The sequence below is a fragment of the Rhagoletis zephyria genome, unplaced genomic scaffold (genome assembly GCF_001687245.7).
Source record: "Rhagoletis zephyria isolate East Lansing unplaced genomic scaffold, Rhagoletis_zephyria_1.1 Rzeph_scaffold_10649, whole genome shotgun sequence".
Taxonomy (NCBI): Eukaryota; Metazoa; Arthropoda; class Insecta; order Diptera; family Tephritidae; genus Rhagoletis; species Rhagoletis zephyria.
The window spans coordinates 1-17,829 of NW_016167726.1; the positions used below are offsets into that span (position 1 = coordinate 1).

General features: G+C 35.4%; 1 protein-coding gene across 1 annotated transcript in view; it reads left to right on the forward strand.

Annotated features, from left to right (window-relative positions):
• Positions 1-1,946: 1,946 nt before the first annotated feature.
• The window catches only part of LOC108376567 (dual 3',5'-cyclic-AMP and -GMP phosphodiesterase 11-like), a gene marked incomplete at its 5' end in the record, with an annotated part of 17,860 nt that continues 1,977 nt past the window's right edge, over positions 1,947-17,829 (forward strand). Inside the window, 5 exon segments of the mRNA XM_017632784.1 lie at positions 1,947-2,097; positions 9,144-9,299; positions 10,153-10,515; positions 12,719-12,877; positions 12,951-13,127. Of these exon segments, the coding sequence (XP_017488273.1) occupies positions 1,947-2,097; positions 9,144-9,299; positions 10,153-10,515; positions 12,719-12,877; positions 12,951-13,127 (1,006 nt within the window).

The following is a 17,829-nucleotide window of genomic DNA, read 5'->3' on the forward strand; positions in this document are numbered from 1 at the left end:
CAAGGGTCGGTCGAGGCAGAACTGCCCTCGCTATTCCCTCGAAGCAACTGCGTCTGGAGGTCTGGGTACCAGGCAACTTATTGTGAGCCCGTAAAATGGCCCTCTGTTCATTTCCGTAATGGGGAGGGCGGATTACACTCGGCAGATGACTACTGCGGAAATTAAACGCTGATTCGGGCCGTCATTGCCTCCGGCACTGTAGCCAATACTCGTTCATAGGAGAGGGATGGAACCATTGTGGTGAAATGCTTCTCCGAAGCTAACTGCGATTGGCTCAAAGCTGAATAAGAGATAAAATTATGAATGGGAGAGAGGACTACGTGCTGTGGGAACGTAGTATAATTCGCTCTGTGAAGAGGGATGCAGCGGGATTGAAACCTTGAGTCAAATNAAAATTATGAATGGGAGAGAGGACTACGTGCTGTGGGAACGTAGTATAATTCGCTCTGTGAAGAGGGATGCAGCGGGATTGAAACCTTGAGTCAAATGGCTAGGCTGGTAAAAGTTCTGAAGAAGGACCAAACCACAAAGCTGCGTTCTCTCAAGAGTCCTGATGGCTTTCTAGCGACTCAATTTCGTGCAAATGAGGTGATGGTTTCGCCTTCCTCTCCCTCGACTGGTGAGGGAGGGTATGCGAGAACCACAGTGTCAAGGTACAACTGGTTTGTTGCCAGAAATGTGGCTAATGAAGATGCCCTAAGATATGCCATTGTCTTTTGACAGACTCTAATCACCCGGTCCGGATGGCATCCTACCTATTGTACTTAAAGAAGGTGTTGAGCTTTAGTTGGTGAACTTGCAAAAGATTTTCACAGCATCGCTTGCACGTGTCTACATAGGTACTACAAAAAAATCAGATTTCTTCTATGCTGGCGTAGCTGGTCATCACTATTCTGGCAGAAGGACTTAAAACCTGCACATGCAATTAGTTCAAATTTTTTTGAAATATAAGGCTTTTAGGTTTTCGAAAATCTGACTTTTGACCTTATAACACCTCTAATATAAGTTTCCACAAGAAAAGTTATATACCGTTTAAATAAGAGCAAAAGGCGGACCACGTCTATATTTTGACTTTTTTAGTTGTTTACATACATTAATTAAAAATAATTTTTTATCAAAGGTCCAATTTCGAACTTCGAAAGCTAATATCTCAATTTTGGAGGCTAACTTTGAAAAACGGAGAAATTACTTTTTAATTATGATCTATTAAAAAAAGTTGGTTTACTCCCATACCCAGCCAAGTACAATGTTATTAAATGGAAGGTGTAGTCAATTCAATCAATCAATTCAGAAATTTATGTCGATCAATTTTCGCCACGTTGGAGGACCTTTTGGCTTGTAGTGCGCTGTGGAATTTTATGCTCAGTAACATTTTGTACCAACGTTCCCTGCTTGAAAATGATTTATAGATTTTTAATGTGCTTGTTTTGTTATTAACTCGACTTTGTTTATTGCCTAATTATTTGTAATTTTACATGCAATATAGTTAGTGATACTACATATATGTATAGTATATGCATATATATGTACTTTCATACAATAAGTACATACATTCACAAGCATAGTCACTTCCGTTTTTCTGATGCCTTTTGGTAATACATAGAACAAATTACGTCTTACATTGGGGTGAGTTGTTGTGAATAGTGACTTTTATGGCGGCCCTATGTTGTGCATACTACCAGGCAGTTTCGCCACAAGAAACAACAAAATGAACGTAATTATGATGAATTGGAAAGAAATTAGGCATAATGTGTTGATTTTCATAAGAAATTGCTGTTTGTTTTTTTTGTAACAGATATGAGAAACGGTAGGCTATTGCAACTTGAGTGGACGATAGGAATATATTTTGGCAGAAACATTGCTTCTCATATTCATACATATTTAAGATCAACATTTTTAATAAGTTGTAAGTATATTTATATTATTTTATTTATCGTTTAACTCAGATGCCTCGTTTCCAAATTGTTCGACGTTTGTCCACGCAGCACCGTGGAAGAGATGGAACAGCAGGAAGAAGTGCGCGTTGCTTGGGGCACTGGCATTGCGGGACATGTGGCTGAGAGCGGTGAACCAGTGAATATACCAGATGCGTATCAGGTGAGTAATACCAAAAAAAAAATGAAATCAAAATAACGAGAAAAGACAACTTCAAGTAGGATAAAAATCTAATAGATCAGGTGAAAATTAGTAAAATAGATACAGTTGAGATGATTCGCTGGCTTATAAAAGAGGTTTCAAAAGTAATTAAATATTGGCGTGGAATATTTTCCTACAGTATTCTTCACGAATACGTATCCTAATTTTTCATGTGTATAACAATTTTAGAATGAGTTTCGAGTGTGCCAATAAAAATTGTAAAATTGGAATTTTTGTTTCGCAAATCATCGTCATCTTATAAGCAATGTAATTCTTTTTCATTTGGTGGCACACTCCTTTTATTAATCTAGATTGGATTGTTTCGGCAAAAAGAACATTTTCACCGTTTATTGTTAACATTTTGAAGTGTCTTAAGTGTTTAAAATGAAAAAATCGTTAAATTTCAAATATTACAAAATAGCTGCGATAGATATTCTGAATGCTGTCATTATTTTAAATTTGGTGGCACACTTTTGAAACATCACTGACATGTTGTTTTTGGTGCCAACTTTCATTGCCTTTAATATGAATATTCAATCTGAAAACTTCCAAAAGTTATTTAAAAAAAAACAAAAAAGAATATAATTTTTTTTTAAGTGACAATGAAACAATGAGTAATTTCTGTACTTTTTTTGCCCAAATAAGCGTTTTAAAACTAAAACTGTTCTAATACTTAACTTATTTTTTGTTGAACTTATTTCTTGAACTCCATTGATTAAAACAAATGCAAGAAGATTGCTTTACCGTTTTTTCAGATTTACTCATACAAAATATTTGCAAACGGAGCTCAGCGATACAGGGAGGCATTAATCCATGTTGTTCTTTGCCCTTAATCCCTTTTTGAAACAAGACAGTCGGAATTGACAGCAAAAAGTTAAATTTCTTTCTTTATACATATTACTTTCCTTTTTGATTTCTTTACACCGAAAGTAAGTCAAAATATTCTCTTTCTCTGTGTGGCCACACTTTTATGTATGTATCATTAATCACATTTCCATGAGCATAATTTTTGATTTACGAATCAAAGTAGTTTTAAAACATCTCTCCGATCATAAACCATTTTTCATATTTCGATTTTTTACTTTTCCACTTAACTTTTTGCTTTGGCAAGCGTGCGTTGTGTAGAAAAATAAGAGGAAATAAAAATTTGTGAAACAATTTTGTAAAGATTTATGTACTTACACATGTATGTACATATGTATGTATGCATGAAAATATTTTCCACTGCACCACATTTTTAACTGTTTTGCAACTGCAAAGAAATTCTTTCAACTGGTTTGCCATTTTCACAGCATCCTACATCCTTATACATACTTCACTGACAGACGTAAGAGAAAGATTAATGATAATTTTGCTTTATGTTTTTTTTTTGTTTGCTTGTGTATTTTCGTGCGTCCACTTCTTTTCACCGGAACTCTACTGTTAAATCTTGTGAAAAGCATTGGGAAACGCATAAGTACAAAGAAAAACTCTAAAATGTTGGCAAGTGCTTAGTGGATTTAACGAGTTGATGTGCAAGTTCTTTATGCAATTAATCTTCTTAACAATGGAGGAAAAATTTCGTGACCACGAAAGAACTTTGCTCAGTAATGTCAGTTAAATGTTTTGGAGTTAGAAATGAAAATGCAAATAGTGAAAGAATTGGGTTTTTATTAAAGCCTTGAGCAGTATTTTTAAATTAGTTCGTAAAAGAAAATTTAGCAATATTTTCAGGACTTCTCTCGAAGATCTTGCAGGCCATTTTTAATGCTCGGTAGAGGATTTTCGCTGACCTGTACCCGACTTTCTGGAGAATTCTAGTAGATCCGCTAATGCAGCCTTTTCTAAGCTAGATGAAGACGTGGATATATTCTTTCTCTCCCTCTCCTCTAAAGTATCTGGCGTTCAAGGGTCTAAGGGCCTGTGGACTCTAGACTGTCGAAGATGGTTGTAGAGATCTTTGACAGTCTTTAATGTCTCGATGACCTTTTAATAGCAGCCAGATTACCTACATGGAAGGCTAGTTTTGATGGAATATCGCCGTATACGTCGATTTTATGCAGACATCTAAGCCGGTAGTCTATAAGCTTCTTTTTAAAAAACTGTTTCTGAGAGAAGCTGCGCTTTTCCAATGCTCCTTTTCGACTAATTTTTGAAGTTCGGCAGCTCACATCGCTAAGGAAAATACGAGTATTAAACTGGCAGTCACTTCTCTCGGGAAAGTCGCGTAGGCGGAGGAGGTGCTTATATATATATATAAGAGGAGGACCTGGCAAAAAAGATCGTGCGCACCCTGCGAAGCCTTGCTGACAGACCTAGTGCCTACTACTCGTCCGCGGTCGTGGCTGTTATGAAAATATATCTTCGTGACCTACATGGGAGATCTTTTGTAATTGGACCGCTCCAGTATCTCAGTCATTTTTCAGTTCTTTTGTTCTTTTAACTCATCCAATTGGACAGCTCATTATATCCGCTTCAAATTCAAGACAGACAACCCTTATCAATTCGCCAATTATTTATTTATGTAGAATTATCCTTTGCCTGGGAACACAATTGAGTGAATACCTCTAATTTAAGTCAGTGTCCATTTCGGACCCATCGGTGCTGATAGCAATCGACTACTTCCTATCCGTAAGTCCTTTTTTTTAAATACTGTTAAATGAAGGTATGATATGATGCGATTCTTATTCTGCTCCCACCAGCTTGTCAAAGCCGCTTCGGGCTTCAACTGTCCGACTATAGTGTGGCACCTAAACATTTCGCCGAACTTCTTTTTTGAAGTGAAACTTTTTAATCGAGTTGTGCTTTTAGCAGCGACGGTTTCCACGTAATTTCTTATAGGTGGAATAACGAGAAGTGTCTCTGACGTTTGGTTGTGGACCCGCTCGAATGGCACCTGTTGCATGAAGTATGTACATGGCCACCCGACAACCTCGAGCAAGCCTATGTGAACCGATCTATCTTTTCGCTAAGCATGTTGAGCATCGCCTATATTTGCGGAAGTGTGGCAGCATGCAGTCTGTGTACTTGAAAGTCTATCAGTAAACTTAAAAAGAAACGAGGAGAGACTTATGTATGCCTTCGTTGAAAATCTTTTCCAGTGTTGTGGCGCGTGTTGCCTATTTTAGGGATAAAGTCTACTCGTTGCTCCCTCAATGGCTCTGATATAAAATATAGCTAAAAAGTATATTACAGCTGCAAATTTTCGTCAGCCAGAGAGTAGTGAGTTTTGTGGTCATCGTACTTTGTATCCTGTATGGTATGATTCCGTACGTATCCGGAGATTTATACTTAGGTTGGGAATGATCTAATAGACTTTGTTTCTTTATGTTCTCTGACGAGTTTAACGACTGAACTGAACCCTAATTGTAGCCCCCCGCAGGCTATATAAGAAATTAAGCACTTTAGAGGGTGTCATGTTCCAAATTTCGGAGCTGGATAAGATAAACGTTCCCCAAGTTATAGCAGTCTGCGGTTACTGAAACGTTGGCAGCCACATAGAATATGTTCTGGGGTTTCCTCCACCAACCCACAAAACCTAAAGTCCGTCTCTACAGAAAGCTCTATTTTATTGAAATGGTACCTTAACTTGCAGTGCTTGTCAGGTAGCCTGTAAGAATTCGAAGAATCTCCCGGCTGAGTTCGAGGAGTCTTTCGGAGTATCTCCTGCAAGGTTATGCATTTCTTTTGTTGTCTCATTCGCTTTGACCTCTGATAGCGGGCAGCGATCTAAGATTCTTCCGAACTCCTAAGTAGTTCTGCAGTGTACTGTCTTGGGACCATGTAGCGAATTAGGCTCCACGTATTGTGAGACAGTTTGCCCTTTCGTTGCCTTCAAACTCTTATGTCCAGGCACCCTCCTCAGCGTTAATCTATTATGGGCCCCTAGGCTATTCATAATATTTTTACAACCCTCCACAAGCATTTATGACGTTATAAAAAGTCTAAGGCCAATTATTTATGTAAAGTACTGTTCAGCGGTGCTTGTACGAGCTCTCTACTCTCAAGAAGATTTCATAAATATAAATTGTATTTTGCTTGTGTTTGAAATATATGGACAAAAACGTTTACATCTGGTCAAGACTGGTTGAATGCAGTCTATAGTGGTATATAAACATATAACAGCAATTTCAATTATAATTTATCTTGCTAACGGAGTGTTTCAGTGTTTCGCAATACAAGTCGTTTTTGAAGAATATCGGTAAACAAAGGGCAGCTGACTGCTTGCGCTTCTTGAAACATTGTTGTTGTTGTTGTAACAGCATACAGATTCCCCAAGGAGTTTTTGGGGAGTGTTGCTGGAGTAATAGTCCGATATACATCTGGGTCGTTCCGGTTACGTAGACCCGACTGTCGTGGAAACGATTCTTGAAATATTCGATAGGTTCGGTTAAACATGGGCGGCATAGACCCACACATACACTAGTAGCTCCTAAGCGTTGCAAGTTGGAGTTTGATTTTATTGGTTGGGACTACCCAAAATTGTCCCGAAATGGTTCTGAAATGGTTCTGAAAAATTCATGACCTTGAGCCGAAATGATAACGAACAAGTACTGAAGCGGTCCCGAAGTTTGTAATTAATTTGACTTGAACTAGTCCCGAAATGTCCTAAACTAGTCGTGAACTTGTCCCGAAATGGCTGTGAACAGGTCTCGAAGTCATTCCGGACAAGTCCCGAACAAGTCCCGAAATAGTTCTGAACAGTTCCTGAGTTGGTCATGAAATGTCCTAAACTAGTCGTGAACTTGTCCCGAAATGGTCCTGAAGTAGACATGAACTAGTCCCAAATTGTAAAATTGAACACACAGCAGCAATTACAGATTTTCTGCTGGGTTAAAAAAATTGTACCCATACTGAGAGCCACGATGTATACACATTAAAATGCCAACGTTACAAACATTAAAAATAATGTAAACGTCAGTGAGTAATATTAAAACAAATAACAACAGCTACTTGATATACTATTACACCGATAAGAACGAAGTCCCATTGCTCATCGCTGCCAATGCGTCGCCGTCGACTTTTTACTTAAACCACATTTTCGCCTTAATACTAATGTAAATAATAAAATATAAGCAAGTGTATGTATGCTCATATGTATTGTTGATAGTACAATCGCCCAACGCCCCATTATTTTGATGATGTTGGTGATGATGATAATAATTTCACTATGGCGGTTGCGACCGAGTCATCGGAGTGTATTTATGAATGTGCGTATGCCTGCTGTTTTTTGCGTATTATTGTCATTTAAAAAGGCTTTCGAGTTTATCAGATTTCCTACTTGCTTGGTAATTGGTTACTTATTTATTTAAATGCTTACACATGCATGTACTTAAGTTATTTTCAGGGAAGTGGATGAGTTCATAATTAAAATTTATTATGCAATTGATAAGCTGATAAAAACCCTCAAAGAGTTGCCATTCGTCATAATAAAATTAAGTGATAAATGTAAGATTTGTTCAGCTATTTTACAGGGCAATCCTGGCCAAGATAGTTGCAAGTCTTTTGCATGACAATTGAAAGGATAGTTTGAAAGGTTATGTTTATTCTGGTACGAAAGTCTTACAAAAAAGCGCCTATGCCAACTCTTATGGTTAAAAGCTCTTTTGACAAAAAGCACTTGGTCATTTCTAATAAGAGATGCATATCATTTCATAATGGCCGAGTGAGCAAAGCACTGGCGCACCATTCGAGAGATCCGGGATTGGAGTTCTCGGACAGCGCTTTTTTAATTTTTTTAAAGGTATTTTTTGCTTTTTTTTAATTATTATTTTTTTAAATTTCTTAATTATATTAAAAAGAAAAATAAATATGTCTCTACTTTAATTCAATTTTTAGAAACTAATGTCGTGAATTTTTTCCTTTTTTAATTTGTTTATTTGTATGTAATTTAATTGTTAAGGCAGTGTGTCCCACGATTGGGCATTTGCATTTTTTGTTTCCGTGCATTTACTATGGGCGGATGAACAATCGGTTGCATATTTTTTCGGGCGAAACTCAGGATAAAGCTGAATTTGTTCAAATTTTTCAATAGAAGTTCGCTCTATTGTGCCAACCGTGTGACTACAAAAAAAAAAAATGTCGCAATTTTTTTATTTTGTACCAGTAGTTCATGTAACAAAATTTACAAATCTGTACAAATGTACCAATCGTGTGATACTGCCTTTAGAAACTTGTTTAATTTTTTTCTTTTTGAATCATTTTATTTTTTATTTTAAGAGTTTCTTGTTTAAAAAAATATATATATTTTTTAAATTTCATTTAGTTTCTAGGATCTTAATTTGTTTTATTATTTAATATTTTTTTTTTGTTTTTCGAATTTAATTTTCTTCTATTTTTTAGTTTTTATTATTCAAAAATTTGTTATTTTTAATTGCTCCTAGCTTTTACAAACTTATTTTGTTGTTTATTTACCATATTTGCTAATTTTTTATTTTATCTTGAGATATTAAAAATTTTTTTTAAATTAATTTAATTTTTAAAATCCTATTTTATTTAAAAGTAAACAAAAATTTGCAATATCTTAAACATTTTTTATACCCTGACTTCATTTTCGGATTATCTTCAAATTCTTAGATGTTATTATTTAAAAAGTTTTTTTTTTAATTTCATTAAATTTTTTGGCACCTATTGCTTTAATATTTATATTTTTATTTTTTGATTTTTTAAAAAAGAAATTTTTTTTAAATTAAATTTAATTAAATTTTTGAAACTTGCTTTATTTAAAGTTAAAGCAAAACATGCTATATCTCAAAAACTTGTTTATACCTTGTATTTCTTTTGGGGTTCAGCAGAAAATTTTTTTTAGAAGTGATGGGCAAATACCCAAGGTCGGAAGTTTATTTCTGTAAACTTGTGTAATTATTAGAATCTTACCTTAAAGTAGATAAATAACGAGTACTACTAAATATTTTATTGCCTCAAATTCAATTAAGTACTTATGTCCTTATTATTTAACTGTTATTATGCTTAAAGTAATTGGTCTAAATTAATTTTCCATTTTTTGCTTATACATATTCCCGTTGCAGGATGAGCGCTTCAATGGTGAAATCGACAGCATAACTGGCTATCGGACAAAAGCGTTACTTTGCATGCCCATTAAAGATTCATCAGGCGATGTCATCGGTGTGGCGCAGGTCATTAATAAATTAAATGGTGAATGCTTCACAGAGGCCGACGAGAAGGTAAGAAAAGCAGCACAGCACACCGATAAGCAATCAAAATTAAAAGCGACTAACAAGTGCCAGCAAATTTTAAACACTGTCATGACCGCAATTTATTCACAATTGTTCAACTAAATTGAAATTTATACGTTTGTAGATGTAAAGTAACTTTCGAATTGCGAATTGTGTGGTGTGTGGAGGACACTTAAAGTTTTTATGACAACTAGAGGCGCTCACTTACTGTACATACACACACTTTTATGGCTCTGCATCTTTTATTTGTTGCCACAATAGATGCGACACGCGCAAACAAAAACACTCGGACAAACAAGCGCCTCTTACTTACTTTCCATGCAACAAACATATGTATTCATACTTGCAACAACGCTTTGGAGGGCGGCTATGTGGATATTGAAAAGTTTTCACTTCTCGGAGTATTAAGCATTTTCCGGTTGATTCCTTTCATTGGTTTTGCGCTTACTTGGACAATTCGCGTCTAACGAAAAACTTTCTGGAATCAGTTTTTTATCGTTTTAGTTTTCTTTCGCATTTTTATCTTTTTGCATTTTTATTGGCATTGAACAATCTCGGTTGACAACTTTCTTTTAACAACTTTGTCGCACCTAAATTTTTTTTTGCGCGTTTAAAATTTGCTACCATTGTCTGTCTGGCACGTGGTTACTTTTTCGTGGTGTAGAGTGTGGATTCGGAAGGGGCATATGCAGCTGTAAAAATTAACATGATTTCTTGCGGCCGGTGAATATAGGTTTGGCCGTCAAGAATTTAAAATTTATAATTTTTTTTTAACTTTAATTAGAGATGCGATTCTGGTTTTATAAAACTAAAAAAAAAAAAATTAAATTTTTTAATTTAGGTCTTCGCTTCCTATCTGCAATTCTGTGGCATTGGCTTGCGTAACGCTCAGCTTTACGAGAAATCTCAGCTGGAAATTAAGCGCAATCAAGTCTTACTCGATTTGGCGCGTATGATCTTCGAGGAACAGAGCACAATTGAGCACATGGTATTCCGTATACTTACACACATGCAGAGCCTGATACAATGTCAGCGCGTACAGATTTTACTTCTGCACGAGGCGTCGAAGGGCAGCTTCTCGCGCGTATTCGATTTTGAAGCGAACGATCTCAGTCACGAGGAGAATACGTCACGGACGAGTCCGCATGAGTCACGGTTTCCCATAAATGTGGGCATCACCGGCTATGTGGCGACAACTGGTGAGGTGAGTAAGAAGAATTTTATTTGCAAAAATGTTTTTTTTTTCGTGAGGGCGGCAATGTTTACATGAATTTTCTAATTATAAAAAAAAAATAAAAAAATAAGTAAAATAAAATAAATACCGGCAGATTTTGCATCTGGCATACAAGTATTGACCTTCGGATGCATAGCACCCCCCGGGTTTTCGTATTTCAGGCTTCTGCTTTGTTCGATTGCCGATCTTCTTACAGCGCATATGCTTTTTAGCCAGTGGGTTGGAACCAGTTAACCCTGCAATAGACCTCTTCGCCTGAGCCTGGATATAAATTTTGATCCTCTTCATTAGCTTTAGAAAACTTCCAAAGGTTCCATTGCCTCCGGTTATGCATACGAATACTAGATTTGGAGTCGTCAGGGAGACCAAATCACGGATATCGATAGTCACCTTGGGCTGTAGGTCTGTGATTGTTGCTACTTTTTGCATGGATACTTTACTTTCACACAGAACAGCGGAGGTTCCTATTTGTAGAAAAGTTAAGTCCTTTCATTAACTATCCTACTGAACCAAGGACTATCCGTAATGAAACTAAGGATATCCAATAGTTCCGTCTCCACTATCTCGCCCAGACTGTTGAAGAAGCGTGACCCCACTGCGTGCGGCGCTTTGACTGTAGGCCCGGACATCGACACAGAAAGTGGTCATTTAATTCCTTCCCATTCTCATTGTGGCAGTTTTGCAGAGAGTACTTGTTGCTATTCGTCATCGCTGAAATATTGGTGCTACAGCGTAGTGCTCCGTGATGACACCGGTAACGACCCTTACTGCAGATCTGTTGAGTGTCAGAAAGTATTTCGTCTTTTTCCATGGCATCTCAGAGTCGTATCTTAGCCATCCCATCAGCCGACTTATTCCCTTCAATATTACTATGTCCGCCGACCCAACATAGAGTAACGTTAATATGGCTCAGGGATGACAACGTGGCTCGAAATTTCCATGCAATTCTTGGTTTCACTATTTTAGATTCTATTGATTTCAAAGACTATCGACAAAGATCATCCAGATTATCAGCTGGAACCGTACTACCAAGTAAAGGACTAGCCGCTCAACGAAAGGACTGTTTGATCTGAAGATACTCCGAGTAGAGACCGGCTCCGCTTCCTTAATCCATCTTTGAACCATAAGTGTACATGGATGTAACCCCCTCTAATGTAGCCAGTGCTGACTTCTTTGTCAGCTTTAAAGGGGTTTAATTTCATTGAGTATTGCTGCATGCCCGATAATGGTTGGCTTCCAGGTATTGGCTTCCTTGGGTCTCAGATATGCTGCTAGAGCTGGAATCAAGAATGATTCTAGAGTAGTTTTCCTCGGGGTAGAGATGTAAAGTGGTTTTCCCTAATTTTGCTAAACAGTACCAGTTCTGTCTTGGGTTACCACCCATTCTGGTTAGCCCACTTGGATATGTCGCCCACTGCACCTGCCATTAGCACACTTATTGTTGTAGTTTGGTTACTTTGTCGTTGGAAACCTATGTTTTGCTGGAATATTACTTTGAGTTCTACTTTTGAATTTCTTTTCCCCGGATTTGTTTACCATTGTTGTTGGATTAGCGCCTTTGGGCGTTGGCTACTTGCTGCGCTTGCGCTTAGCCCAGCTTCGCCATTACATGTCAATAAAAAAGACCATCTTCCTAGTTCCAAAACTTCATTTTTGATATCCATTCGGACCTCTCATGTTGCGATTCAATTTTTTCCTGGTGGGGCTGCGGTAGTAGGGTGTGGTCGCTGTCTCTGGTGTTGGTACTTCTACTGATTTCACTGTGCGACAATTTAATGCCAATTCAAACTAGCTAATATTTTCTAAAAGTATAAAAATCCAGTAAAAAAATACTCGATGGATTTGCAAAAGTTTGCTTGTATTTTTATTTTATGACCTACTTAAATTTTTATGTCCTGGCCTAAGTAGTTTTCAAAAAAGTGGAAAAAATTATTAAAATAAATGTCTGGCGAAATTAAAAGCTAAGACATGGTATAGTAAAATTTCATGGCAAATATTTTCGTAGAATATTTTAACCCACTTGCTCCCGCCGGAACGGGGCATTATGACCCTTACTTAAAGAAACCCCGCAAAAGGCAAATTTGGAAGTTCATTAGAGGAATGATAGATTCTAGAAAATTACCACTTTGTTAGTAATTTTGATTTTTTGTACCTTACTCTTTTTTTCTCTCAGACTGTAAATATACCAAACGCTTACGAAGATGATCGCTTCGATGCCAGCGTTGATGCTGAGGGCAATTTCAAGCACAAGTCCATTTTGTGTATGGCAATAAAGAACTCGCTCGGCCAAATTATTGGCGTCATACAGTTAATAAACAAATTTGATGATCTGGTAAGTAAATTAAAAAAAAAAAACCTACTATAACTTTCTTATTCCATAACTCAAAAATCTCTCTCAATTTTAGAACTTTACCAAAAACGATGAGAATTTCGTCGAAGCCTTCGCCATCTTCTGCGGCATGGGCATACACAATACACACATGTACGAGAAGGCAATTGTGGCTATGGCCAAGCAAAGTGTCACATTGGAAGTGTTGAGCTATCATGCATCGGCGACCATGGATGAAGCGCATCGGCTGAGGGTGAGTGAGCAATTTTGAGAGAGCTTGAAATATTAGCTAGTATTTAAATGGTTAAAGTATGTATGTATGTATATAAAGGGCTCAAGTAGAGTGCCCAAAGAAGTAAAAGTTTCGTTGCATTGGCAACCCGGTTGCAGCATCTTTGTTAACTTTGTATGCAACTGTCGTGGCTGTGGCAATTAATTTTGTCTTTGACAGTTCTTAGCTGCTGTGGTTTAATTTATTGTCGCATGACTTATGTGACTTATGCTAACTGCACATGACATGTGTCCATTTGTTTACATGCACGTGCACTATATATGTATGTATGTATGTGTTTGTGCACAAGTGCATTTCAATTTAAATACGTACACACTAACGTGAATATTTACATATATACATAAATATGTAGCCGTTTGTAACTAAATTTCAAAGAAGTTGTAATACGGCTGTCACGTTGCTGTGGGAGACATATCCAATTTGACCTCAATAACCGTGTTTGATTATAGTTGAAATTCATATGTGGTGCAGATGCGTACATATTTACATATCGTCGTTTAAAGTACAAAACCGCGTATTCGTGGGTCTGCAAAACCTCGTAACTGATATTTATGCCAAAAAAGATATTTGGTCACCGGAAGCTCCTGCCATCAAGCCCTTATCTATTCATGCTAAAGTATCGATACTTATAGAAATAAGAAGAAGAGATAATTGGGTATAAAAGAGGGAAGCGTTTTGAAATAAGACAATTCTTGCCCTCTCCTATAAAATTTTGGCGACTTGATATTCGAGTATTTGCATTTTTTTGCTACGCGGTTTTTTACTTTAAACGACGATATGTATGTACTTGTTTTTACAAACGGACAATATTTGAAAATTTCTTGACATTTACAACCGCATATTCGTCATGTTGCGGTTTGTTGATACTTGCATGTGGTGTAAGCTACTCAGTTAGTACATTGATTAAATCAGTGTTTTTTACATGGCGCTGACTCGAAGTACAGAATGTTGTTTTAAGCTTTAGGATCTTTAAATTTACATAAAAATAATTATATTTTTAAGCTTACAATTTTGCTAAGTGTTTGGCCGAGCTTCTCGTCCAATTTGTGGTGTGCGTGTTGATGCTGTTACACAAACCCACTAGAGAAACGTTTCAAAATTGAAACTTTGTGGGAAAAGGCAGTCTAAGTTTGAACAGTTCATGTAGCTGGTATGCAAAAAAAAAAAAATCTTATTGAATGATCTGCTAACGAGGAGGTTCTAAAAGTTCTCTTCATCTTTTAGCAATAAGTTTTTTAAAAACAAAATTGAGTTAAAGAATTATGTACATACATATATTCTTCTTCTTAAAACAAAAAAAAACTAATAAATAAAAGAAAATTTAATTAAAAAAAGAAAAATATATATAAAATTAAAATAAAGCAAAAATAAATAAGAATATTTGAGAAAACTTAATGAAATTAAAAAAAAAAATTTTTTTTTTTATTTCTATAAAATTAATTTAGAAAAAAAATTAAATCAAAAAAGTGGAAAATAGTACTAAAATTTTAATTTACAAATTTAAAAAAAGAAGAAAAAATTGAGATCCTGAAAACTAAAGGAAATAAAAATTTATTCTTTTTAAAGCAATAAAATCTAAAAGTTAAAGAAAAGAAAAATTAACAAAAGAAAAATAAATTAAATAAAAAATAAAAACTTACATAAAATAAGTTTCTAAAAATTAAATGATATTAAACAATTTGATCTAAAAACTTAAAGTTTCTAAAAATTAAATGCAATAAATAAAATTCTTCGTTTTATAAGAATAACATACAAAAAAAAAATATTAATAATAAATTATGAAAGAAAAAAATTAAATTAAAAAAGGAAAAATATATAAAGCAAGAGTAAAAAAGTTAATTAAATTAAAAAATATATTCCTTCCTTTTTATAACAATAAAATCTAAGAATTAACAGAAGATTTTATTAAAAAAAAAATTCAAAAACTTAAAAATAAAAAACGGCTGGACTCGAACTCGGATCTCTTGAATGGATGCGAGCTAAATAATATGCAAGTGCATTCTTTCAAAAAAAAATTTCACCAAGAGTAAGACTTTTGTTCTAGAATAACCAAAGTCTTTCGAACTATCTTACCATCTGTCTTTCATTTGTCTTACGAAAGACCTTCTTCTTCTTCTTTGCCAAAATTTACCTGTAAGTGGTTCGTATCGGTGAGTGCGAAATCAGGACTCCTATCAGAACCGAGATTTGGTGCCTAAAGCCCACATATCCAGTCCTAAGTCTATTTGAAGCAATGAGCGCCCTGTAAAAATTAGTTTAGCCTTAAAAGTTGTGGTACATTCCAAAACAATGCGGTAGATTTACATACATACATAGTATATAGGTATTGAGATGCGAAATTATCAAGTTTATAATGTTTTTTTTTATAGTCTATAAAACGATACAATATCTCATTGCTACATTTATATGTCAAAAAAATTAGCTTTCTCCGGAACTATCTTCAGCCGGTAATGGTTCTTGTCGGCTTGGTTTTCTCTTGAAGAGTATTTTTTATTAAAAAAAAAAAATCTTTGGATAATGAAGTTCCTCCAGCAAGTAAAAAATTTACTATGATTTTTTTATCAGTCACAATTTTTGTCGTAGTCCTAACCCTGTCTTTGATTTAAAAAAACAGCAAAAAATCCTTCCTTTGGTACTGGGACAAATGTCTAAGTAAGTAATGAGTAAGCTAACAGAACCAAAAATTAATTAATTTGGCAAAATTACAAAGCAGTGAAGCGCAAGGAAGAACGAGTCTAAACCATTCTGGCATAAAAACTTAATTACAAATGAAAACAATAGGACCACTTGTCTACATCACCATGCTAGAGGTTTTTTTAATTTTTATTACCGCTCCATTTGTTTCAAATAACGTGAAAGCTTCCTTTCCGCAATAGCCACGTTCTACTCTATCGTTGTGTCACAATTACCCTTGTTTTTTTTTTTATTGCAACTCTCGCATTGTTTGTTTTCCCTAATGTGTCTACTCCCATGTCATTTTGTGGATTGCTGTCTGACAGTTTTACTTTAACTGCCGACAATTCAAACAAACGTATGCACCCTTGCATATAAGCTCACATACATACATTTAATAAGCTAACAGGCCATTAAGGGCCATTTTCTGAAGTAACCTTTAAATTTAAAGCTCACTTTATATCTAAAGGTTGGATTAAAAATAAAGCTATGTCTAATGTTAAACATTTCTATTATCGGTTTTTGACGTATGTCTGTTTCTTGGTTGTAAATCAATTTAAAACCGTCAATAAAATGATTTACTTTAGACACAATCATAAATTTTAATGTAGCCTTTAAATATAACGTGAGCTTTAAAGCTAAAGGTTACTTCAGAAAACGGCCCTTAGAACGTTAAAGGCACTACATAGAGGTCATGTAAAAACGCAAATGGCCCATTTCTTTATTATCCTTATTACTTTTTATAATTTTAAGTGCTCGTTGCGCTCTAAGATAACAGCGCTCAGGGAGCATAGGTATGTATGTATGTATGTATGTATATGCGTGTGATGTGCTGCTTCTGTCAGCGTTCTGTAGGTAATTATAATTTCCATTAACTTTTATTAAGTGTATGACAAAGAAAGGAAGATAGCAAACGTTTTGCGCTTTACTGAACGTTGTACCAGTGGTTTGTAGACCACTGTGCTGAGAAGCACTGGTTTCTAATTCAACTCGGCGTATGACCACTTTCAACATTTGAATTCATACCTGAAGAAATGGTGCATACCTAGGTTGACTCGGACTAGATTCTTCTGAGGGAGGCAGCCTCTCAGGATTTGGAATTCCATTGATGCTTGGAGGATGACGAGGCGAACTCATCCCAGCATTTCTTTTTCAGATGCAAAAAACCTGGACTACCAATAATACATATACCATGAAGACCACAGTTAATTTCTCCCTAGAGCCCAAAATTGTAGTTTACGCTCTACAAATCTCTCATTCTCGTTGACGACATGTACCAACGAAGATTCAGGAACCCTTCAGGAAACTGGAAAACGTAAAATCGATTTTCCAAGTACTCCAGCGAGTTTCCCATTGTACTTAATACTTAGGGCCAGTTTTTCAGTGGCAGCCCAAATTTTGATCATTTTGAAATTTTACTGGGTAATCCTTGTTTAAACCAGCTAATCCAAGCATTTAAACTACGTTGACACCACAGACAGATTTAACTGTCACTGTGCACTGAAAAACTGTCCCTTAAAGTTCAGTTAGTCTGGACTTTATTACTTACGCTTCATGTGTTTAATTTGTTTAAAATTTTTAGGGTTGTTGGATAAATAATAAATAATTATGAAATCTGAGCTTCATTAATACTTTTTTTAAAAACTTTACAGCACAAAAACAAATCGCTTTAATAGTTTTTCAAATATCTCGTGAACGGGGCGAGGAAAAAATTTGAAAAAAACTGCATATACACACATAAAAATTCTCTATTTAAGGAAATTTTTTTTTAAATTTTTTTTCTTGAATAACAAATTTTTTGATGAACACAAGTTTTTGAAAATATGCCATCTAAAAAAAATTTAAAAAAAAAGTTAAAAAAAAAGTCACAATGGTAGCTCTGAGTATCGCGCAATATTTACGTATGTATAGTATAACTCAAATTATTGTAGAGTGCACCCCCGACAATAATTTGAGTTATGATTTTTTTTACACCGAAGTTGAGTAAAAT